This window comes from Achroia grisella, unplaced genomic scaffold, assembly GCF_030625045.1.
Source record: "Achroia grisella isolate CSIRO2021 unplaced genomic scaffold, CSIRO_AGI_Agris_v1 utg204, whole genome shotgun sequence".
Lineage (NCBI taxonomy): Eukaryota > Metazoa > Arthropoda > Insecta > Lepidoptera > Pyralidae > Achroia > Achroia grisella.
In genome coordinates, this window is record NW_026712703.1 from 1,020,342 (window position 1) to 1,048,317 (window position 27,976).

The 27,976-nt window shown below is 32.1% G+C and overlaps 1 protein-coding gene across 4 annotated transcripts in view; it reads left to right on the forward strand.

Moving 5' to 3' along the window:
• Window positions 1–3,696: 3,696 nt before the first annotated feature.
• Window positions 3,697–27,976, forward strand: part of LOC131842082 (phosphoinositide 3-kinase adapter protein 1) — a 28,119-nt gene continuing 3,839 nt past the window's right edge. The window contains exons 1-8 of one of the 4 annotated variants that reach the window (XM_059190571.1): window positions 3,697–3,891; window positions 16,442–16,745; window positions 16,843–17,093; window positions 25,480–25,597; window positions 25,805–26,031; window positions 26,615–26,781; window positions 27,064–27,208; window positions 27,821–27,972. In XM_059190571.1, coding sequence (XP_059046554.1) covers window positions 3,888–3,891; window positions 16,442–16,745; window positions 16,843–17,093; window positions 25,480–25,597; window positions 25,805–26,031; window positions 26,615–26,781; window positions 27,064–27,208; window positions 27,821–27,972 — 1,368 coding nt within the window. In that variant the 5' untranslated portion in view covers window positions 3,697–3,887. Of the gene's footprint in view, window positions 3,892–13,944; window positions 14,197–16,184; window positions 16,237–16,441; window positions 16,746–16,842; window positions 17,094–18,442; window positions 18,710–25,479; window positions 25,598–25,804; window positions 26,032–26,614; window positions 26,782–27,063; window positions 27,209–27,820; window positions 27,973–27,976 lie in introns of those variants that run through there. The other 3 variants (XM_059190569.1, XM_059190570.1, XM_059190572.1) reach the window with 3 other exon arrangements.

Genomic DNA, 27,976 nt, shown 5'->3' on the forward strand with positions numbered 1-27,976 from the left:
ATAGAGACAGACATATTGTCTATTTTATTTTTTATGGATTTGGAATACGAGGATTGGTCAGTATATACTAGTGTTGTAGTTAGCACATACTGAATCGAGTTGTGTATGGTACAGCATTTCAATCAACAATTGGTGTTTAAATTATATGTTGAAGGATCGATTCATTAGGAATGAATCAAACAGAACTGATATACCTACATAGTTTGATATACTCACTAGACACGATGATTTTACAAAAACATTAACAATATATATATTTTAAATTCCACCCACACACAGTAAGTATTTCACATATGTATGGTTTAGTTTTTATAATTGATGCTTTGAAGTAGATTATTATGTAATGAGCAAATATATTATGATCATTAATCTAATGTTACTATATTATTACATTGTCATGGCAATGCTAATATTATCGTTTCACTTTAATGAATTTATGACTATATTTATAATTATAGGAACACCTATTACAAGCCTACCCAAATTCTGAGTATCTGTCGTTCAATAAATTCATGATCTGTTGTACCTGTACTTATGATGTTAGAGTTCAGTTCTAGTCCTGGAATTCTTAGTAATGAAATAATAACGCAATTAATTGATGATAATGGCAGTCATCTACGCTGAGCTTTGAATAACGAAGTTGACCATAGATGGCGCCACCATATTATAACGTACATAAAGAAGCACTAGTTGTTTGTACAATAATACAATTTTATTTAACTAAGAAATAATAAACTATGTTATGAGTTAAAATACTACTATATAATATAATATAAGGTCGGTGTACTTAAGAACTTGACCATGGTGCTTTCGTCGTCAAGAAATAATTCATTCTTATATTATAAATATAAAATTTAATCTGATCTTTTATCTTAAAATTTACTGACGAAGTTGCGGGAAAGACATTATAGTAGAAGTATTATAAAAGTACCTACTCTACAAAGTACAACGTGTATGTAGTCCTTCTTGATTGACATTTTTATTATAAATATCATTTTAGGGCGGCTAAGTGCTTCATGCAGAGTATGCTGGTCTTTCAGGCGTCTTTAGACTACAGTAACCATTTACCGTCAGTTGGGCAGCATATTCATTTGCCACTGGGTCCTGTGGTATATATAAATATTATTAGATATATACAGTCATTATTACATTTACCTACTACTACCTACTATACAACATTTTTCTTATTTAGAATTTTTAGAAACAGAACTAGCCAAATTTCTAGCAATATAGTCTAACAAGTCTATCCCCCTCTACCCTACCCTATTTTTTACCGAAATGCAATATATAAGCTAGGATTAAGTCGTCAACGCCTTCAAGTACCTTTGCCATTATACGGCGGTAACATACGGCGGAGAAATAAAATAAAAAGAGTAATGTCATAATAAAGATAAAGATAAAGAACCCTTTATTTCTGTACTATTATACTTTTTTTTTCTACATTCCTGTTCATTCATATTATTATATTATACTATAAATTTATTATTATTATATATATTTTTTTACTATTATTATTAGTTAAGTAGTTTAATTTTTTTTTTATGTTTAATTATTTATTTCATTTTCTATATTATATCCCGCAGTACAGAGTGCCTTATGGCAAAGGCCTCCTCTAATTCCTTCCAGTGTACTCTATTTTGGGCTGCTCTTCTCCAGTAGGGACCTGCTGTCAGCTTGACTTCATCCTCCCAGCGTTTCTGTGGTCTACCTCTTTTTCTTTTTGTTTCAATGTCATAATACTGAATTTTAATTCTGTGACACAACGAAAAGAACAGTGGGGTAAAACCTAATCGTAAAATTACTTGCTGATTATTTGATTAGCGGGAATTAAACTTAAAGTATAAGTAATTAAACTTAAAATAGGGTAAGACAAATGGTCTCATAATGATGACGCGACGTTTGTACTATTACGAATAACGTCATCGTTGTATACACATTTTGGTGTAAAAATTAGTTACTATTATCGCATACAAGTCAACGACTAAACATAATTTGTTAATTACTGAATACGCATTCTTTAGTTATTAGATAGGTAGGTAGTAGCTATGAGATAGGGAAGTTCTTATATGAGTAATAATAATAATAATCTCAGGACAATTCCCACAGCGCCATCTATACTCAAATTAAGCTAGTTAAAGCTTGTGTTATGGGCACTAGATAACTGATACAAATGCTTAGATATTTTTTTCGTAAATAAAAATACATATTATACATAGAAAACACCCAGACCGATACGAATAATCATACATACATACTCATGAATACAAATGTTTGTGCCGTGCGAGGAATCGAACCCGCAACCATCGGACGTAAACCGAGGGCGTCACACATACGCAAACGAATTGTAAGTAAAATTTAAAATTCACCCATCGTCATCATCGTCTGTTTAATTATAATAATATTAATCTTGGACAATTTACACAACGCCATCTATTCCCAAACTAAGCAGAGCTTGTGGTTGTAGGTGCTAAACAACTGACATAAATACTTAGATAAATTTTTTTGTAAATACAGACATAATATATACATATACATAACAGCTAGACTGATATAAACAATCATACTCATAAATACAAATGTTTGTACCGTGTGACAATTTTTTTTGTAAATGCATTTCTAATATAAGTGGGTACATAGAAGGAAGGGGATTGTTAGCAAGATGGACAAATAATCCTATTGCTAGCAATGTACTACGTCCGGTTGACCTCCACTTGCTTCTCTCTGGAAAACATCGTGATAAATTGCTATTTGCCAAGATGGGCTAAGTATAGTAACTTGACTTCAGGCTTATTTTATCGTCCTCCATTGGTGAATCCCCGTCCCCATCCAATCCTCCATCCCCGCCAGCATAAACATTAGCGCAGACGGTAAAAATATACATAGAAAATATCGAGTCGATGAAAAACAATCATACTCATGAATATAAATGCTTGAATTGTGTGAGAAATGGAACCCGCCACCATCGGAAGAAAGCCGACGTGCTAAATCACTAGATCATAGGATGGCTTAACTTAATTAATTTTGAATTGACGAGAAGATAAGATAATCATGAGGACATGTATAAAAGGAAAGCGCGGATACTAATTAGGCCGCTAGTACCTACTAAGTATTTTCTTATAGATAATAACTAACAACCAATTGAAATCTAGAAACGTCTATAATTCTATCATATTTATACAATTTATAGTAATTTATCAATAGCATTTATATTTTCTGAATTTGTTGTTGTACTTACTTATAGGTGTACCTACTTATTAATATTTACATATTACATGCATGAGAGTTTCTTTATTTTTTTTTTCTTGGCTGTAAACGGCTAAACGTTTCAACCAATTGTCAAACATTTTTGCAAACGTGCAGTATTTGGAAAAATACTTAAATATTGTCTCGATCATGTGAACAAAGCCGCTAATAAAAACTAGCCTGCAAGTAATTATGGCTGCGTATAATCATGACAAAACAGAGGACGTACATAGGTATATAAACTCAGTTTATTTGTTACATGTAGTCATTCTGTAACAAATGCCTATGAGAACACAATGTCAGATAAGAAGTGGGAAATCGTTTCGATCACCGCGAACACGAAGGCTGACGACATTGCATATTCCAGGCATGCTCTAGACATTGGCGTCCCTACGCGCTTTTGCATCAAAAATAGCTCTGAAGACGCGCTAAACGTAAGTTTACGCGACTCACCGGCCTCTCCGGCCGTGTATTCGATCGTTCTACCATTCAGACACAGTGTATGATTACCGTACATTTTAATAGCAAAAAACAAATAGAGTCGCTATGTTTTGGCACCGGGGAGGTCGATAATACTGTCAACGAACTAGTCGCTCGAAGATCCTCCATCTTTGGCAGCGGAAGTAACAGCGGATGTCCCGGCAATGGGTAAGCGGGTGCCATATGAATGCTTAACAACAATACTGCGAGCCTATACAGCGTTCCCACATTTCCTATTCGATCCGTGTCTTCGCCGAAAGTTTGTCAACCTTTAATTTTTTGTTGAGATTCATTTATAATTGCCTTTTTGTAAATGTAGCTACCTACTGTAGTATAGCTAGCGTTAAATGAACATATTACGTTTGTGATTGTCTTTTAAATTACCTATTTAATATACGTATTTTATTATATATACAATTTTAAGGATGAAATCAAGCATTAGAAAGTACTAAAACATGTCTGCTTATTGTTTGTTTGTTTTCTGATATTGACACATTTGTTGATAATGTTCAGTACCTCAGAAAAAAAACCAAGAGTTTTATTAATGGGAGACAAGTTTTGGTTTATAATTTATATTTTGTAAACGTATATATTGTATGATTGATAATCTCGCAAAGAGAAATACGAGGCGTAGCATACCTATTACGAAAATGTGGTCAGGTCAATATGAAAACCATTTTACAGTAGGTTAAAAATAATCAGAATTAATTCTGATTATTATTAATATCATACAATGATATATTGACAGTATTATCAATTGTATTAGAATAATAGCCATACACTATCTACCTTCAATCCAGAGACTACAGGATATCAGGGCTAGACAGAATGATCCGAGTGTCAAGTAGGTACTTTATTCTTATGCACTAACATCTAAAATTCATTTAGCTACCTTCATGACGCATTTCATGCATTCACGTGTTGGCAATGATCTCTATTGGCCTCAGTTCAGTATCAGGCCTACAGTTACACCAACTCAGGAAAATTCACAAAGTGACATATAGTATCGAGCTAAGCAGAGCTTGTGTCAATATTACAAATCCTTAACACAAGGAGTGTACTGTACAGCAATACCAACAATCATACCCATGAATACAAATGTTTGAACTGTGCGAGGAATCGAACCCGAAACCGACATTCGGGAGTAAGGCCGTATGCTAATCCGCTAGACCACTGAGGCTGTTAATGAGTAGTAGTTGCTATATTTTATTTTTCTTAGTAAAACATCTACAGTAAAATAAATAAAATAGAATGTACAAATAAAATTTACTGGACATGAAAATAGTCTTGCTAAAGTCTTATTATAATTATTGTTCCGAGTAAATATCACGGAATAACTACCCAATAATATCCTGTTATAAATAACATAACAACGAACTTTCATAAACTAGTGCCATAGTATTGCGGTGACGCTATTTATATCTCATCATAACACGTAACTATTCTACGATATCCAGAATGTCTAATGGGTGAAGCCAAAAATAAATACTACAAAGACCAAATAGTATAAAGCACATTCACGTCACATTCTATACTCCTGTATAGACCCTATTTTCAAATAATTGTTATTCTTATTGAGTATGTAATTTATAATATTTATTTAATTAAATCTGATAACGAAATTAGTAGGTATGTAATTATAGTGAAACAGCTCAGTTTTGAAAAGTAATATCACCTGGTTAAGTCACGGTAGAAGATGTAGGTATTCCTGGTTGACTCCTACTCTGAGTCAGGTATAACATCGCCAGTTTCCCTTGGAACACGTCGTGCTAATTTAGTCACAATATAAATAATTTCATTAGGTACCTGAATAAATGTAGAGCAAGATGCTTTAAATTTATTTAACTAGGTCATACGTGCTACGAAACTTCGTAGAACACATACGGGTACATGATATAAAATATAGTTAATACAATTCAGAATTCCTAGTAAATTAAAAAATATGTATTCCAATACAAACTCTTTTTATTGTTTCTCACACAAACAATTATGTACAAAAGTTAATCATATATCAACGTACAAGACATGAAAGTAACAATGAGAAGCCTTGTCGTTAAAAAGAGATCTTTTCTACGTTTAATATTGAATATATTAATCGTAGAAAAGATATAATAGTTAGCCTTGTGTGATAAATAGGTGACTAATAGCTATCAGTAAACTTGGCCTACTAATTCTGATTGCGATTGATTCCGATTATGTACGACATTGTACCGAGTAAACAGTTAGCCGCGCCAAATGCCTCCCAGTACGGTACGTTAGCGCGTTCCATTCAAACAAGGCAGCAATTAATAGATACTTCGTTATTTCTGTTACTATGCGCACTTTTCTTAATCAATCATTATTATTAAAACTTGGGCTTACAATATTTATTAGGTATTATGTAGGCCATGGCTGATGATCTATATAATAGGTGCTTAAAATAAGTTTATTTGAATAAATGATTTTCTATTCTATTCTATTTGTTACAAGCTCTTGTAACAAATAATTCCTTGTAATAAATTAAAATATACTTGACACGTTTGCTCAAACGTATACGTTCATCAAGAATATTTTAATATATGCATATAAATATATAAAGCATCTGTATTTATCTAAACTGTAACATCTAACAATGTTTTGTTTCTTTAATGAATTAATTCATAAAATTGGGAGACATGTTTTCTCAACTTTCAAACTGTTTCTTTAAACAGTTTTCGCCTTGTCACGAGTTTAGTATATGTATTTAAAGAAAAAATAAAAATGAAAAAGATAATGAAAGTAACTCTCTTATAAAGTGACCTAACTTTATAAGATAACTCACAAGTGTATATCATTATAACCAAAACAATATGTAATCCGCTCCCCAGGGCAGACAAACAGTTTAGATTTGATTGTTAGTAAATTATCACCAATAATAACTGTGCTAAGTATTTGAATAAATGACATGAAAACATCTTTAAACTAACTACAAGCTAAACAATATACTATATACAACTAATAAGTTTTTAAACTATATATAACTAATAAGTTTTTAAAATAGTCAAAATTTCATCACTCAACGAATGATTGAATGTATGTATGTAGACGAAAAGTATGCAGACGACATCATTTCTATATGTTATACAATGCAGGTTCTTGTAAATTGTGATATAATATTTTTTTAATTGATCATAGAAACAGGAAATCGTGTGTCGTAATATAATTCTGTAATATATTATTATGACCCTTGACAGCAGTTCTATATTTTAGTAGATGCGGTTCAGTTTACAACATTAATTTTACGTAGACACGACGCCGCATCCGTTCATTTCATATAACTGTCTGCATGTGGCGAAAATTGGATGTTCCGGTTCACTGCAGTCGGAATTAATAAATGCTCCCGTAGATGTAGTAGGTACCTACCTACTCTCTATATGTACCAATAGTTGATGTTAATAGAATATAATATCAGTAATCCACATATCTATCTGAAAGTAACTATTATAATACAATCATTTACCATCATCGACTCTTCCTGATGGAGTAGTTAAAAGCACATTTTTGTGGATGATAATGGAATGGTTCACCAGCCCGCGCTAACGATATACGGGGTACAAGTGGGAAATACTGTGATAATCATGAAGTCAGGTTGGTTCACCCATTTTATAAAGCACTAGCACTGTTCCCGCGGCTTCGATGATAGATGTTTTTTTTATATAAATAATTACAGTATAACAAGTAAGAGGCATGCATATAATCAACATAGAAGTCGCTACGCACTCATTATTAATGTAATCAGATAATATTGTCAGTGCTATAGATTTAAAGTTTTTCTATAAAAATATTATTATCGTTAACGAATTCTTTAATTTTATAGTAAGCTTTTTTGCAAAGGAACTGTTTTATTTGACATTTAAATCTTTTTTCTGGCAGATTTATAACAGACTCTGGTATTTTATTGTAAAACCTTACGCAATTTGCCATAAAACGAATTACTAACTTTAGCCAAACGACATTTAGGAAAAATTATTTTGTTATTGTTACGTAACCTTTTGTTAGTGCAATTACTAACTCAACTAAACTTAACTAACTATATTCCTTCTGGCATAGATGATATTTTCATAAATGTATTGATAACCAACGGTGAGGATATTTGATTCCTTAAAACACTCTCGCAATGACTCCTGGAACCCATACCATAAATGGAGCGAATGGCCCTCTTTTGTAAAGTAAATATTGTATTTATATTAGCTGCTTTGCCCCATAACAAAATACCATACGACATAATGCTATGGAAAGTACAGTTAGAGGCATCGTCAACTGTCGATGACGTGATGTACGCCATAGATGATATGCCCAAATTTCGCTGGGCAGGATATCTTGGTGGCAGGCTCCTATCTCTTGAATTAAATTGATATTGATATCTGTGCTTAAATAATTATATTAGATACATAAATTGATGCTCAAAGAGTTTTGGTGACGCCCAGATTCAAACTCTACCATTTGTTGGTCCTAATATGGTGGTAAACCATTGCTAGGCTCCGATTCTTACAAAAAATGTCTAGGTATATAACAGATTGTTCTTTTTACGTTGATGGAAATAATAAAATAAAATGTGATATATTTATTCTGTAATGCTCAGCAATAGAAGAGAAAAGCCTTCATAATGAAATTTCCAAGTGACAATACATAAGATAAAAAGCCAATTCACCGGGCTTTTAGGTTATATAAAAATAGCTACCAGTTTGTCTCTTCCGAATAAAGAAGTAAACATTATTATTATAAACTCACCTACTTTCCTCCTGACGGCCTAGGAAGCCTGAAGGGCTAAACCCCTTTAGCATACCGGCTAAGTTCCGATGACCGCGAGTTCTATTCCCAGCACGGTACAACCCTTTGTATGAATATCTATGATTATTTGTATTGGTCTATTTATTTTCTATTGTAGGTACATAGAAAATAATATATACAAAAAATATATATATTTCTAGACTATCATTTGTTTAGTACATATAACACAAGTAGTGCTTAGCTCGAGTACTTGTACGACTTGAAATATTAATTGTTCCTGGTTATTATTATTTAAAAATAATTGTAATTAAATTGTACGCGAACTAAATTCATACTAATATTAAAAATGGTAGTGTTTGTCTATTTATTACTCTTTAAGTCTCTTTTTTATTCTTTAGTATTAACGACTAAAGAGCTGAAAGGAAATTTGTAGTGAACATTTTTTTATACCACATTCTAAGAAAATCTTACTCTCATAATAGTAAAGGTAGTGCGTGGCTGTTTTCCCTTACAAAATAAATAAAAACAGGCCTAGTTTCACTGCAAATGTATTTATCAATATAATTATTACCAATATTTTTAACATACTGTAACATATCTTACAATTTGAGGCAAACACAATTTCTATTTGATATTACCTATGGCGCGGCGTACTCATATAACTTGTTTACCCACAACATAACTTGCGTTACATTATCGCTTTTTTATTGCATCTCCTATTGGTAGTATCGTAATATTATATAGCATATAATTTTGTCGATAAATGTGCAATGTAACACTAAAATTATTTTCAAAATAAGTAGTCTGTATAAACTCACATAATGTTTCCTCTTTAAAATATTTGTATTGATTAGGTAAATATAAAAGTGCGTAATACGTTCTAATTTGTAGGTCGTGATCTGATGATCTGCTTCATAATACGTCTGTGCGTCTGGAATTCATTAATCCGAACAGATTGGCCGATGAACTTTGGACATGGAATTAAGCAGACCATGAAATCTGTTTAATGTCAGTACTGTACTCAAACCCCGAGATAGTGCAGAGCTAATTTAGAATTACTATAACCTACAAACATCTTCCTTTAGTATGTTTAAATTAGAAATAGGTAGCTTGTATTCCCAATTTCGGGATATTCTTGTATTAGAACATTCAGTAGTTGATTCATAATTTTAGTCACAAAAAAATACCTCACTCGTACCAAATTCTTATGACAAACACCTTATTAATTACAAAAGGAATCATTTATTAATGATTCTTTTTGTAATTAGCTAAGGTAATACTAGTAGTAGTAGTAGATATTAGTAATGCAAACATAATTATACACACATATGTAAATAACGCTTATCTAATTTCTATAATATATGTAGGTACATAATAAGTATTTTATGTCTTAAAGTTTTTTATACTTTGAGAGTTTTATTACAGTACCTAATAATGCCAGGATAAGCCGCTATAATACCGAAATTCTTGTCTCAAATATGTTTATGTACATTATTTTATATTATAAAACAACTCAGTTCAGGAGACAGAAGCGTAATATCAGTACCTAAATGGACTTTTTAATCTACACTTTATTATGCGGTTTTAAGTTAGAGGATAACAAAATTTTGAGATTCTAGCTATACACCAGAATTTAGTCTCTTATTTTAAAGTCGGTTGAAAACAGACCGACATCGTGTGATTACCCTCATTTAACAACAAGTACTTACTAGCTTTATTTTCGTAGCTACGTAGGTATCTCCACAGCAAATTGGTTCGACACCAAAGGAAATAGCCAATTGTAATCCGTCGGTGCAGTAGATGTAAGTACAATGGTCGTATGCCGACCTATAAAACTATGTGATATTACTGCTATGCATTACAAAGTTACAAACATGACTAAGTAAGCATCCCAGGAGTCTTGTTTTTAAACTCGATTGAATTATAATTGAATCGTCAAGATCTCAAATAGTAGTAATTCTTTTTTATTGTAAAAAGAAAACATTAGTCTTTTTCAAACTAATAAATAAAATTACTGTGAAATACACTTCCAACAATTTCTAACGACTAAGATTTCTTAAGATCTGTATAGTGTATATTAATAATTTTAATACAAAGAAAAACTAAGGTCACTGATGGTAAACGACATATATAAAAAGTGACAATAATCGAACAAAGGATAAAGGTATTTAAAACGTATATTTAAAAAAAGATATAAGTCTAAAAAAATGTTTCGTGCACAATAATAGTATTAAAAGGCATATAACATTAACTAAATGTTATATAATTAAATTAATTTCGGCTTCATCGAAATTCGATTCTGTCAAAATTTTGTTACTATTATCTACACATAATAATATAATACAATATATTACTTGTGTAGATTAAGGAACCAATGGATACAAAATATACGCATAACGACAAATCAATAAATAATTAAATAACAAACCATTAAACGTCCCACTAACCAAAGATTTCTGGTCATAAGATGATATCTGTTGTTGTCATATGGGAAACCAAAATAAAATTATAGGTATAAACCCTTCTTGGTATTGGTTTTAAATCGAGAGTTGTGTAAGAGAGATCTATTTTCTGCAGGTACGTTATTCTGCACCACAAATTGTATTTTACTTATCATATCAAAAATATACAATGAAGTATTTTCATTCCAATAATTTGGTGTTTTAATGAGTTCGTCAGCAATTATCAAAAATCCCTGTATCTAATTGTAAAGTAGGTTCGGACTCCTAGCATTCCCTCATACTGAAATAGTATCTTTGAGGCAGAAGTCGGTCTAGAGATGCTCAATAAGTAATTTCGCATGTTTACAGTGCCCTCTGTATCCCCACCCCTTTTCGTGCAGTAAAGTTTCGAAGGCCAGCTGCAGCCAACAGCATTGGAATAGTAAAAATATAGGTATACATTAGTATTAATCGAACTTTAACACATCTGGTGTACAATATATCATAGGTTACCACTTTGTTCAACATAAAATTTTTCAACGAGAGCACTCACAGAGCGCTCACGGACCCGTACATCTATAGATTGACCGATGCTACCGAACTTCGTTTAAACTTATGCAACGCTATAATCAATGACGACGTGCTTTTTAAATAACTTTAAGTCATTTTTTCTTTTGAAATTTGGGCTTATTTTAATTTCTATCACCTCTCATAACTAGTTTAGTGGCAATACTATCCAACGGAAGTATTAGATCACGATCGTGCGCTAATTTGTTGGGTCAATCTTCTTAATTGAGGTAGGCCAACTCAAAATAAGAGCAATATGTCGGCCTCACTCACAACCAAAATTTCATCGGTGCAAGTAAACTCTTTATCAATTTGTCAGGACCCAACAGATTGGCTCGATTGATCGGATAGTAAATTGATAATGTCGTATTAAAAACGTCCACAATTGTGGACGTTTTGTACAGTACAGTGACTAATGAAGACTTAATACAGACAGTAACGGCACGCATTTGCCGCCAAAAATAACTCAAACACATTCCAAGAATACTTTGAATTCACGGGTTTTGACCTGCATGTGCGTTTTAATTAACATGCAGTTTAGATTACCCGCAGATTACTATGAGCTTACAAAAGATTATTTCAATGACCGCTTTTAAATAATAATAATCTATATATCTCCACGCGTCGATATTGAAGCCTCAGACTTCCCCCGCTTAGACTTACGATGCGATTATGATAGATCTGCTTTTATACATGGGTTATGTATTATAACCTAAGTAATTATCGCTTTCTCGGATTTCTGGTAGAGAAGGCATTTGTTTATCGTGTCTTATGTACTACAAATATTGGAAAAATAAAGAAAATGTAATTACTATAAATATTATAGTATAGTATTATTAATTATAGTAAAAACAATCTAAGAGAATTGATACAATTTGACATTTAAATCTAGGTACAAAAGTATACTTATAATTAGAAATATTGGGAGCTCGTAAATTATATTATCATGGAAAATATCCCGTTAAAATAATACAACAGTCACGAAAAAATAGTTAATTATATACAAATATATACGATTATATATGTATCTATATTATGATATACACAATACCCTTTGTTATTCCATAGTCAAGATTATAGCCGTGGTGGTACAAAAGTAAGCTTTGTTTTACAGCAGATGCAAGTAAACACAGGCCGTTCAACATCTGGTATATTTTTTTATTTCCAGACAGAGAGGTCGATTTTATGTCACTCGATATATTTTTATGTTTAGTTTGTGACGTCAACTGCGATTTTAAAACAGGTAAAATAATTGTTATAACATTTTATGATGGCAGAAGGTTGTAATAAACAATTATAAAATTACACCTTACTACCCTGTCCACACATTTATTTTCAGTTGATAATTTAATGTTTTAATAAGGGTAGATAATAAAGTTACCACACTTCTTGGTTAATAAAAAATAATTCATTATACTCCTTGTTCCGTTATACCTGTTACGATCAAGTTTCCAGCCAGAGCAAAGCGTTTGATTTAAGAATACATTCCGAAACGAAATGTTCCCTTTTCGAATGAGACGAGAAGTTGAGATTGAAAATGTTATACGTTGTCATGCACGACTGCAAACCAACAGTTAACCGACACTTCTTGAGACTTAAGTTGACTTCTTTATTTAGCTTCTTTGCATTTCCAAAATCAACATAATCTGTCAATATTTACATATAATAAAAATATAACTGATCGCTATCTGTACAGACAGTACATAAAAGTTGGGTTAGAAAAACAATTATTGGGGGACTTTTTCTATTCGTTTTTGCACGCTAACATCAAAAACTGCAAGTGAAAACGAAATTGTGTATGGATTTCACTAATTTATTGTGGTAAGATTCAATGTTTATTTTATTCTAATCGATTTACAAACAAAACAAAAAGAATTCCTACCACATCGCATAAAGTCGGGAGATCAGTTAGTTTTTAATAAAACATACTTTGTCAATCTGCTTAAGTTATTGATAATAAAAATATATCATAAATTGTTCACTTTCTTTGGAATGTAGATTTATATTTTCTTAAAATGTAAATATTTTGTTTCCATTATTAATCAATTTTCAATTATCCTGAATTTGTATTTTGAAACACTTTAAACAATCATTTAAATCTTTGTGTACTCTGCCTAAATGGGATGCCACTCGAGTCGAATAACTGTGAGATACGAATAAGAAATCTGAATCCTATTTTTAACTGTCGGTAGGTGATAATAATATTTTTATATTCGTCTAATATTTGTAATCAATAATTTTCACGCCTAACGTGTTCGTTTACCTTCGCCCAAAGCGTAAAACAGTGCCAGCAACGAAAATGACGGAGCGTCAGTAAACATCAACAATGTACGGGGTTTATTTACAAACATAACGCCTAACGTGTGCTACCGGAGCGGATGTACTACACTCGGATATTAAATGAGGGCGCAGCCAGCAGGCGCAGACTCCCCTGTTCGTGAGCGTACATTTCTGGCGGGCGAGTGCGCATGGTTTGGGACGCTTCCTGCTAGCGCGTGCTAAGAAAGCTTAGCTTCCTTGTGAAAGCTCCACACGTGTTAGTTAAGCAACGCTTGCCTCAATCCACCTGCGTGAGCTCCGAACGCGCTATGAGATAGAACGCAGCGCAAGCGCAGAGCCCGCCGCGCATTCGACGGGATGTGTCGTGTTTGACGTGTTTATGGTGATCTCTTCGTTACCATGGGACCCCAATACGACTATTGCCTGCGAGCTACAAGTGAGTCTTCAATACACTTTTCAACTTACTCATTATTATCAAAGTTAGTTCGGCCGCCCGCCGCCCTAAAGTTCGCCCGAGGATCTTTAGAAACTTTGTTAATTTTCTTTGGTCTTTGTGCTCGTATTTTAGCTGTTTTACATTTTTCTTTAATAATATACTTAGATGTTTATAATTTTAATCCAGTAATTCTATAATATCTATTTTGTATTTCTACTTTAGTAATAAAAATGTATACGTATTACAAAATCTATAGATAAATAAATAGTTGTCATAGTAAGTAGATATTATATATATAGAGTAGGTACTACCTATACCTATAAGGTTAAGTAAGACGGTTACAGGGACTATATTAAGTAGCTAGTGTATAGTAGTAGTTACTACTTATAACATACAGGCCTAACAACATCGGCAGATAAGGTACGTTTCTTGCATATAGAGTTCAAATAATGGTTGCATTGTATTTATAAGTTGTATATATATATATATATATATCTTTATTACTTATTCAGGTATTACGTATATGTCTACTAAATCTTATATTTGTTTATAAATTTATGTATATTCATAATTTGGTAATTGTAAGCATTCACTATACAATTTCATGAATTCAAATATTTATGTTTTACTTTAAATAAATTAAACAATTATAATTATTACGATTTTCGATTAATTATGACACTTATTAAAAGAATTGATTAAAATTGTTAGTTTTCATTGCATTTATTGACATTACATAATAATATAGACGCATTTTCAGCACTAATTACATTTTTGTTATATTTATAATTCCAAATTTTAAACATAGTATCAAAATTTTTAAATTGATTAATATGAACGGAAGAGCGTCTGAATTAGTCATTTCTACCAAAGATTTCAATCGTAAGATCGGACTACAATTATTCAGAAAAGTAATAGAGAATCTTTAACATTATTTCCGAGAACTGTGATTGATTCATCAGACAACGGATGCTATACATTTATCTCAGTGTGTTGGCAGATGTTGACTTGCTTCCTTAATTACGTAGTCCAACAATTTATGGAAATAGTGTCGAATAATGTATTTTTAACTAAGACAATTAGTTTTATATTTATATAATAATTCCTAAATTATATAAATGTTTTATATGTTAGATGGAAAAGAAGCATTTTTATATAACATCCCTCCTATACTTTATTAAAAATAATTTATATAGGTATATTTTTTTACAATATAATGTAATAATTGTAAAATATATATAGGTATATAATTATTTATTTATATTATACGTAGATCAAAAATAATTCCTGGATATGTGTTTTGCATAAATTAGAAAGAAACCTGCTCATTAGTACTACCATAAGAATTTATGATAGACACATGCGTAGATATTATAGCTATCAATTATTGTCATATATGTCACCATTATCCAACAAATAATATCAGATAATAGTCAACCATTAGCTACAGATAATAAGTAGAATTATCATTGTAGTATTGTTTGTGTCATCTTGTTTTTATGTTCGACCACATGTTCCCACAAGTCCCTTTATGCCTCCCTTCTTCTGTAGAAAATTGTGGAATTTAATATGCTTCGCATATGCGGGTTGGACAAAAAATACAAAACGAATAGATTATAATTTGCTCTACCTAAATCCATTATTACAATTCCCGTTCTATCACTTTAGAATTTTCACTTAACATGTAATAGACATAAATCGTGGAATTGTGCGCATTGATTATGCGCATGGTTTGTTTGAATTTTCTACAGCAGGATCTAAAAACTTAAGTTCATACCTACCTTACAGAAGGTACGTATTTACTTAAATTCGTTATCTCGGCGTGGTCTAGGCAGGGTGGATTATGGGCGACGATTGCTTTCAATTCGCATTTTCCGGCTTCCAAAAGTAGGTTGCTCGCTCCACTCTGACCGTACTGGACCTAATGTAATGGAGAGCCGTTATTTCATTGGCGTTATTGAATAATTCCCGCAAGGCACAGTCGACGAGCGGTAGCCATCGTGGGACGCCGTTGTTGTTCTTGTACCACTATGATTATTGGTAAATGACCCTATATCTTAATCTAGATTACTGCCTAACCTAATAAGAGAAGAACAAAGATAATTTTAATTGATATTTATGGTATACTAATGCTAGCAATTATAAAACAATTGAATGTAAATTAACAATGGGAATAAAGAGTAACGTACTTAAGTAGATTAGTACTACATACATGTATTAAACAGGTATATAATGTTTGTTTCAGATAATCCATCTTATTTTGCGCTACCAGACAAAGACCTCACTGATAGCGCAGAATCACATGGCGCGTCGTCGGAAACATATTCTCGGTCGGCACCAAGTCGCGTTTGGCCTGACACAGTTAGATCATTGGGTTCTCCGCGGCGTAGGGAACCTGAGAGCCCAAGACGGAAGGAATTCCGCGCTCTTCTTCGTTCACTATCAGCTAGAGAGCCAGAGCAAGCTGAAGCATTCCTTAAAGGGCAACCGAGACCCGGAGACCGTGCACCTGGTGATATGAGACATACGTTTACTGCTCCACGAATAAAGTAAGAAGCCTTCTCAAAATAATATTGCTTCAACATTTTTATTTAATGTAAGTATGCTGTTGAGAAATATTTTTACTAAACTATTATATTAATGCAGAAAAGGCAAGATAAGTGCAAAGGTGTTGACTCCAGAAGGTTACACACAAGAGCGCGAAGAAGTGTTCTACACAATCCCGCTGCAAGGACGGAGAAGACATTCAGTTGGAGGGTACCTAGCAACGGGCGGGGCAGGTGGAGGTGAAGTCACATCCGTGCCAAGTGAAGTACCCAAAATGCCGCCTCCCCGTTTCGCTCCCAAAGATGAAGATACAGTAAAACGCAGGAGACCAAAGAACTTTCCTTTTAAAGGTAGGTAAGAGTTTATATACACTATTATTTAAAACATGTAAATATTAAATCATTTGTCCTGCTCTTTTTTTAAGCTAGTCCTTATTTAAATAGACCTAAGAGTAGGTGGTACTCTATTACAACACATAAATATTAACCAGAGTGAATCCAGATGGAGTAGGTATTATTAACATCATGCAAAATATAAATAATTTTTACCTACTTTTGTTTGATGCACTTTCAAACTTTAGGTTCTGCTTTATTACGAGTAAATTATCTCTTTAGTCTATAAATCCTATAACAATTGCTATGCAATTATATATTAAGATACATTTTCTAAAGTCAAGAGAGACTAATTCTAATTCTTTCAATCAAGAATCAAGTAGTTATTTAGATGTTTTCTTATATTGTATAGTTTAAAATAAAGCAATAAAATAATGTTATCAATTTTGTACCTATATCCGTAAATTTGTATAATGATTACTATATTGGAATATAGTTCCATCATTATACAAATTTACGACTATTTATCTCACAATATTTATTACTCACAACAGATACATAACTCTATTACAGTTATTTCTAAAATGTTATCTGAAGAAAGCTGTGCGTACTTAATTCTATTATTGGGAAATAATAAATATATGGAAATGAACTTAATGATGTATGACCATAAACAACTCAATCGAGACATAGAAGAGATAAAAGGAGAGCATTGCTCTTTGTCGATGCAACTCTGACCCTTCAAGATAACTGATAACCAGAGATGCATTGTTCCGAAATATGCGTGATGAGGGCGGTACTTTTGACGTCTCCGTATCATACTAAAATTATCTATATATTTGTATATTAATATAATACCAATTAGGGAAGTATTGCGCAGTCTCACTTCGATTTAATGTGTAAAGTCCAAGAGTAGTTTGCATGCGGTTATTATTAATTTATTATGATTTCATTGCATTACATGAGAGTAAAATTTAGGTGTGCGTAACCTGAAAAATAGTTGTGTATATCTCACTGACTGACTTACTAAAAACAAAGTACATTGGTCAATTCAACAATATATATTAATAATTGGATTGAACACAATAATAAATAAAATACACCGCTATCAAACATGTTATCGCTAAGTTCAGGGCATCATGTTCGAAAGCTTATCAACTTTCAGGAACCATAAAGTTTCGCCGATTAGGCGTATCTTAAAAAAACGCGCACGGAATACAATCGAAACGTGTTTAATGTTTACAGCGTCTTATTTGGCGGCGATAACGCTAGTGGAATATTTACACATGGGCCCAAATTTGTTTGACGTTTGATGAGATTAGGCTTGAGGGATGGCGTTGCGATTATTGTCGCGACGAGCTTTTAGTATGCGAAGTGCGTGCGCATACGCCGCCTGACGCCAGCACAAACTGTTCTGCGCGTCGCGCTCGCGCCGGTGCACTGCGCGTCTCAAACCGACAGTACATACTCCGCAGGACTGTTCTCAACACTTCTGTATTATTTAGTGTTATTTCTAGTGCTTTTATACAGTTTAGTGCAATGTTGGACATTTAAGTCTATATCGTATGTAACGAAAGCCTTCTAGATAACAATTGAAATGGCGGATAAAGAGATCGACACAATGGTTGACATGAGTGAGTTACATAAATTTATTTTGATAAATTTTTCCATTTATTTATAAAATAAAGTAAAACTTTTTCGGAAACTTATATACGTCAACTTTATTAAATGTTACTTACACATACAAAGGACTAGCCTTTATTCAAGAAGGACATACTGTGACGCCCATGGCTCTACTCGTTACCATTTCAAGTAGAATTATAATGTTCTTTATTAATTTAAATTGATCTCAGTTCTTTTTAATATTAGAATAACCATTGAAATATTACAGAATTATTGAATTAATAATTCAGGTTGAATTAAATTTTAATTTTAGTACTTACAAAGAAACAGTAGATATAATATTATGTACTATGTATGTATGGTAATAATTGATACTATGATATTTTGCATTTATTATTGAACTACACCAGATTTCAACAAACACGAGTACATATTAAGAATGTTGCGTCCATAGGCTACGGTAACCATTTACCATCAGATGGGCCCTATGCTTGTTTGCCACCATAGGATAAGATATAAAAAAAACAATTAGATGTTAACTGAGTAAAACGTGTATTAGTAGCAACGTCATATAATGTGAAAAAGAAATTATTATAAATAGGACTTAGTTAGAAAATAGCACTTATGCTTCTATTTAACACCTACGAGAATTTTGAAGGTTCACAAATATTTGATTTTTTTCTAAATGTGATTACACTCTCTTAAAGGTATTTAATTATAACATACGTTATCACGCATAGTAAAACTTACCTAGTATTTACTCAGGTACACAATTATTCATTCTTACCAAATACTTAAAATGTGTCAAAATTATTTTTCTCATTATTTTGTTAGAAATATATGTACCGTAGGATAGACACGATACTATATATACTTTTCAAAGCCCTTTTCTAAGCGGAGTCTAAATAACACTTATATGTATGTTTAAAGATGTATGTACAGACTCGTCCAAAATCAATGTCAAAAAGACACCGTACCTCATTACCAAATTTTACACTGACGTCCTTATAAATCTACTCAAAGCATTTTATGCTTTATGTTTTTATAGCTGTGGTTGGAGTTTAAAAAATGAGAAATCAGTTAGATTTAGCTCTTCGTGCACATTACCAATGCAGGCTGGCATGTATAGTTGAATAAACATGTCGTAATTTACATGCATCGAAGTGACTCCCGTAATATACTCGTGGTAGGAATATAAATGAGTAAACGCCATGCAAACGCCTAGTATTCTGTGTTCTCCGCACAAGATTGCTCCCATAAGCGGATAGAGTTTGTGTTAAAGCATGTACCTACTTGTCACAATTACAAGTTTATTACATCCTTCGTAACAATGAACCGAGTCATTAAACTTACTTGCTGGCTTTGTTAGTGTCTAGTACATGAGCATACCCAGTTTCTGACATAGAGAGGGTAGGACAGATTTACTTCGTTTCCTCCAGTGCAACGTACTCCAAAATATATCAGAATATATTCGTTGAATAAAATTATCTGATTAATTATTAATTATACATAATTTAAAATGTATGATTAATTACAGAACCCTCCCACTTTACCTATCACCAGTCGTCAAACACCCTGATTCGTAAAATGTTTTTCGATTGTAGGGTGAGAGATAAAGCAATTTCTATGGTTGTCTCCGGAATAGCATCGTATGAATGTTGCTACGGGCATCATACGATGACGTGATGTCAGTGGTGCTAATTCTTGTATGTAACAACTAGTACTACTTACAATTAAGAGGGTTATGAATTTATGATATTCATTACCAATGCAATTACATAAAAATTAACGAATTTAAACTGTATCACATTGACTTAGAACACTGTCACACAGTTCTAATTATTCGCCCTGCTACATATAACGAAAGTGGCTCTTAATAAAAGGCAATTAACTTATTTAAACAAGTTTAATGCGTAAACACTATAGTAAGTATTGTGTGTCATAACAGATACCTACTATTATAAATGTCTGTCTGTTTGATACCTTTTCACGACTAAATAACTGCACGGATCCTAATGAAAATTGTCTTGGAGATTGTAGCACGAGAACGAAAATGGACATCTTTGTTCTTAGAAAAAGTAGACGACGTTGCGGGTAAGCTGTCTAGCTAACTGTTACCCGCAACATCGTTCATAGAATATGTACAATGATTTTACAGTATTGTTCAACTTGACAACCGATTGTCTTGTTATCTATAGATGCAGTTGAGTTATAACTTTGTTTTCAACTTACTATTGTATAACTTTCCGCTATCATATGCAGACGAAGACAGCGGAAATATGACTACGTTATCTTTGAATACTTGCGATTGCTCTCGAAGGTTAATTTCTAACATGGTATTATTTAAATTGTTAGATAAATTATATATGACACTGAAACATGTTTGTCTGTTCTATTTAGATAGTGATCAACTTACCTGGCGCTGTTATACTATAGGTAAATACTACCTACATTTAGAGTTGCAGCTTCGAATTATTCCGTATGGATGGACATAAAAAAAAATTAAAACTACTCAATTGGGTATTTGAACACCTGCACGTGTGCATCAGTTGTTCAGTGAGTGTGTTGCCAGAAGTTTTGTATCCAACACGTTGGCAAGGAATTGATGTAAACTCAGTAATAGGTATAGGTATTATTATATGATTCATACCGAATCCCTTAACTTCGTTATACACTTTTACATTGACTTTAATAATTACTAATTTATATGTCTATATATTTTTAAGTATTCTAGAAGATTCTGATTATTTTCTATTCAATTTATTTCTAATTCGGAATATCGAAATACCTACATAGAATTCATTATTTTACTAAATCAATACATTTAACAATTTTTTCCACATTGAATTTATAATGTTATATACTACTTTTTTCAATTCGCAGCACGGGTAAAATGGATTTAGTTGCTTGTAAAAATATAAATTTACTTACCCTCATAACAGTCACTCTATCACACCATATCTAAACGGTGAAACATAGCTATATTCATATTCGCCGAAATGAATACAGGATCAATCCTACATTAATAATCACTTTCATTCATCCGCATGAGACTAAATAAGTTGAACTTATGTCGGATCGTATGATTTAGTGCTGTGGATAAAAGAATAAAACAAGGATGTTTATTTTTAAGTTATGAATCATCGTGACCGGTGCATACTGAATATGCTCGACGCCATAGTCTGTTGAAAATGTTTATTAGAATCTACCATAAAAAAAAATATTTACATTGGTGCGGTAAAATTATGGTGTACACTGTATTTTTGAAGTAGAACAATACTTTAAGTGCAATTGTTTAATTACCACAGATAAAGCAAACGAGCAGAGATCGTAAGTTCAAGATCTCGCGGGATTTGTAATAACGATCTCTCAATATATCTAGAAAATTATTTGATAGTTCTGGTTATTTTTTTAATAGTTTACTGTTCTTGTAAATTTATTAGGCAACAATCCCAATAAAATAATATAAATAAATAATGTGTAAAAATGAATCAACTAGTTTTCATCGTAATTACTTACATGACGTGCCGCCGGCCGGTATCCGAGCGCTGTCGACATTTTTGTATACAGCATCTCAAATTCTAGATCGTAATGTTATTTTTTATGTCCAAGCAATCCTGAATATTTTGGCAACTGTTTTCTTTACAACTTCAACCTTTTTCCCATTAAGGTAGATAAATTATCATTTATTAAACTTTTAACTTACTGTATTCTAAATAGACTAACGTTGTAATTACTGTATTATATTACCAATATTTGTAAAAATAAATCGTTAGTATGTAAATTTATATTATAAAATGCGTTATTACTTATAACTGAATAAATTGTATAATAATTTTATGAATTATGTGTGTTAAAATTAAATTCATCATTTCATAAAATATTTATTTATTTGTTACCGTATGTAAAAAGCTAATGTATCATATAATCAGGTTAGTTAGGTAATGTAATAAATCAGTAAAGTTTTCCTAAGAGAATCTATTATAGATATAAACTACGTTTTCACCTCTTTTAATATAGAAAGAGATAATACCTGCCGCGTAAACAACCACTGAGGAAACTGCAATATTTCACTCGATACATCAAAGCTGGCATCGGCCATTGAACTGAAAACCGAACGCAGTGAAGCGTTGAGCTTGTGTCCCAAATGGTAGCAGTGCTACCTTTGCTCTACTCCACTTAAAAAGCTTTTGGTAATGCTCACCGCGACTTGATGCAATATAAATAGCTTCTGTAAAGTATACCTGCTGTCTACAACTCGCAGAGTATACACTTTATACATATACAAACATATTGTATTCAATTAAACCGACTATTATTATACATTATTATATACATATAATAAAAAAAATACTAACATGATATCTGTAAAGTACCTACCTAATCATATATTCACCACTGTGTTGTATCCCATTCGCGACACAAATTTTGCTCGTCAAAAAAAAACTAGCAGAGATAGTCAATATAGAAATATTTATAGGGTAAGTTTAAATCTGGGGTGTTCTATTTCTCAGTATCTGAACATAATCCTATTACAATTAAACAATATATGTTATAACATAAACATGAATCTCTACAATACATTAGTTCCTTATAAGGAACTAATGTATTGTAGAGGTCATTTTCAAATATTTTAGCTAGGTATATGAACATAATTAATTAAATGAAATATAACACAGCATTAAACTGTACTTGAATTGTACTGTGGGGACAAATATGTCATACATAATTAATAAACGGTCAAAATTTAAATCATAACTGCACAGACTTCTTTTATGGAACAAATATGAGTACCGACGTGCGCTCGACTGCATCTAATCGGCCATAGTTATTCCGAGCGACGCTGATAGACGTTTGTCTATTTAGGAAATGGATATTACATTTAGTCGGGTCTTCATTTGGCGGCAGAGGTGGGTAAGTATAAATCCGTACGAGTTTCCGGCGCGCGCGGTGCATAGCATATTTTGTAAGCAGCCGTTGCTTGCTAGATGCAATAAAAATTTTAACAACCAACGTATGTTTTCATTCACGTACTCACTGAGAAAGAATAATGGAAGTGTGTTTTTAGGACAACGTTACATGGCTCTTAGGGATAAAAGGGTTTACAAGTAGACGGTATTTCTTACATTTGAATACATTTGCATGGAATCCCTTTGAATTTTCTCAACAAACTGTTTCTTATCTAATTTTAAGTGCACTAAACCCATTAATCAGTGGCGAAAGCTACTCGTAAGTTAATTGACTTCAAGTGGCCAACTAAATTGCATTTCGAGACAAGAGTAAACTTACACATAATATTTTTAGCTAGTACTTACATGTCTATATATTTATTTTAGTATCAAAATTATACATGAAAAATCATAAATTTAATATTAAAATATTTTACTGAAGATGACAAGGTTAAGTATTAAATATAGTATAAAAGAAATCTATTTTGTGAAAGTCTTAATCAATATATTCCAATATATGCAAATATTATTAGTAACAGATGGGCAAGTTATTAGTTATAAGAAATAAAATGGTCATATATTATAGCTATACTAGGTATAACTTATTTTAAACATTGATTCATACGTCAAAGGTACATTACATTATAAACCCATTCATAGCAAGTTACGTAGCTCTTTAGAACTGTGCATCTAGTTATCTACTTGTATATTGTAACCACAATGTTGAATGAAAAATCAACTTAGTATAAATATTTATTTGATACTACTACTTTATTAGTGTATGATATATGTACATAACTTAATTATACAACAAAGAACCTATAAAATTAAAAACATTAAAAATATAATATACCTAATAATTAAATTTGTTAAGTATATTTTTTTAATTTCAATAACATCTGTTATACACATCATTTGATTGGATTTATATTATGATATTAATAATTGTGATTACAAAGACATAGATATGAAAAGGTATGTTGTATGATGCATCTAAAAATATTTTATGGCATCTGGATCATGTAACATGTAACGTGCCGCTTCGACCAGTGAACTTCGATCCAAGCAATGACCTTTATCCGATACCAGTGAACGACATCGTTCATGCCTTGATTATCCTTTGACAACACATCCTTTTAATGATACGTATACTTAATGCGTTGTCAGACAATAACCAATATACATCAATCATTTGATTGTCGTCTGCTAAATTATTAGCTACGTAAAAACTGCTTGCACAGCGATGTCTTTGTACATTTATTTTTCATTACGATACGTTATCTACAACGTTTAGTAGCAGACATTTTAGAGACAGGGAGGCAGGACAGGAAGACAGGCATTTTAGAGACAATCAACACTCAACAATCAATCACTCTATCTATTAAAAAAAAAACAATTCAAAATCCGTTGCAGATTTCAAGATTTAAGCATACATACGGACGGATAGACAGCGACAGCGACATTGTTTTATGCTATGTAAATAATGATATATTTGAGTTATAAACTGTTTACATATGTAGATAATAAATAAGAATGAAACGAAATGTTCTAATGACACACTACTGCTGCGTTAATTCTATTGGATATTAGCTGTTGCTTGCATCTTTGCACGTGTGGTGTCATTAAGGTTCAAAAATTACTTTTTCTCTTTATAAAATAAAACTGCTCTCATAATTTCTTCTTTCTGAATTTAAATAGGTATATGCGTTGTTAGTGAGTCTGGGAAAACGAAGAATTGATTTTAATGACCTCTACAACGGCATCGCTATGTGTTTATAGTTATATGAAAGTGAAGATGAAGCAAGTAATTAAATGTCTTAACGTTGTTACAGAAATGGAAGACATAGCAATATTGTGGAGTTCTGGTTCCCCAGAGAGTGCACTATGGTCCGACTACCTTGTTGCTAGCTTCGACAAAATAATGTCACAGAGAGCTAGACACCATTACAGGTAAAATTATCTATATGTATCTATCTATTTTCAACATTTTTTTATAATGTGATTTGATAATATGTTTTATACAATCACATCATATTTGATGAATATTTATTAATAAGCGCTATAAAAAAGCAGTCGTATAATTTGCGTAAGCATATTAAATTTAATTAAACAATAAAACAATAATTAAAAAAAACATACTTTCTTTTCTTTCTTTAGAGTAACTCCAATAACAGCGGAAGAGCTAATGTCGGGAAATGCCCAAGATAAACTAGACAGGTTATCAAAAGCACAGCTGCAAATAATGATCCTTTGTCCGAATCTCGCCAGTAAGATGACTGACCTAAAAGTTGAGACCAACTGTGAGAACATGTTCAAAGTTGACAAGCTTTTAGTAATGCTACTGGGCGTGGATAAAAATCATGTTCTGGCCAACAGCAGTGACGGTAATTTTAATTAGATGTATTTATGTTAATATATCTACATAATACTTCTCATAATATTAGCAAATATTTACCGAAATAGATGCGAGGAAGACACCTATTTAAATATATGTATATAGGTTTTTAAATACATAAATAAGTGCCTCTTTGCATTAAACACATCTAAAAAAGCAAATGTTTATTTGAGTCCACGATCATCGTAAGCAGGTAAGGTAAATCAAAATAAAATGGGCGAAATGTGAAAGATATGCCATAAAGAAGTGTGACCATGCCTGACGGGTGGGTATACTGATGACTCGTCTGAACAACATCAGTGATTTAACATTTTAGCACGTCGCCTTATTTCGGTCTCGGAGTCGATTTTCGTACGACACAAATATTTGGAGTTGGATTGTTTATCTTGATCTGGATATTTTCCATGTATATTAAAAATAAGAAGTTAAGAATTTATTTTTAATTGATTAGTCCCCTTAGTTTCTATATATATATATATAGATGGCCAAATAGAAAATTAAAAAAATTCTGTTTTATTCAAATTTCCATCCTTCCATATCATCATTTAAGTGTGCATATTTCCTACATATAGAATACCCAAACATCGACCAGTGGCAAATGATGTGTGTGAGGGAGAAGGACACGACATTTGTAGATACATTCCTGACAGCCGCTGTCGGCATATTGAGGACCAAAGACTGCAAGGACATCGCCACAGATAAAACTAGCTTCTCTATAGTTCCAAAGAAAGTGAAAATAGTAAGCAATCTTATTGAAAATACTTTTTATAATATAAAATAAAGATTCAGATCAGATAAGACTTACTTTGTATGTTTAACAATACCTAAATATTTTTATTAATTATAACAATTATTCTTTTAGCGAGGTTGAGTTTCTAAAAAGTCGTCTGTCGTATATCAACTATATTATGTATAAACAATATAGTTTTGAATTAAAAGATCTAGATTATGAAAACAAAATACAAACAACATCGAGCAAAACAATTCATTACTGTCTAATTATCACATAATTTGTATCCAGGGCCAAAGTCGAGTGATAGCGCTTCTCAACGACCCCATTAGGGAAGAGGACAGCATTAAGATAATGGTGGACAAGAAGGGAGAGGTGATAAATATAACTACTTTCAAAAAGAGAAACCCTTACACTCTGCAGTTCGATATTCCAGGTAAAAACGCAAAAAATAAATCAATTAACATTAAACATAATAAATGCAGCAATAAACATTAATAGAAATTACCACAGACTATACAAAATTTAGAATATGTGTATATCTCGTATATATATTCCATTGACGTAAATTCGATTGTTTTATTGATGAGTCTACAAAACAATTGAAAAAGGCTAATGATTCATTGTTATTGCAATATTATATTAATTTGATTGATTGACTCACAGTATCAAATAAAAAGGAGTCGGTTTAGTTACTAATTAATATACCTAACCTTGTTTTTATTTAAATCTAATCTAAAATAATAGCAAATATATATGCACGAATAACTTTTAATACTACAAGTGGATAATGGACAAATTTTTAAATCTTATTTGGGATAATTAAATACTTACGACTTTGGGGAGGAGAGCTCTAGTATTTAGGACAAGTAGTACTATTGTTACCAATGTACAGTGTCAGGTCCGCTTCCATGCGGTTTACATTGAAACCATCGTGGTTCACTTTTGATGAATTCGCCACAATAATATGATTCTTATATTAGGAAGGAATTTTTTAGTTAATCCGTAATAATGAAAATGATCAAAAATATCTATTGTTTTCATACAGAGGCGTGCTTAGATGTGTCGATGTTGGTGTGGGTACGAGTGAGCAAGAATGGACAACCATTGGGGCGCAGACAAATCAAATGCGAGAGCCGCCTTCGTGAGCTGGACCAGTTGCTTAGAGCATCTGATCACCCATTAGAGTTTATGTGTCAAGTAT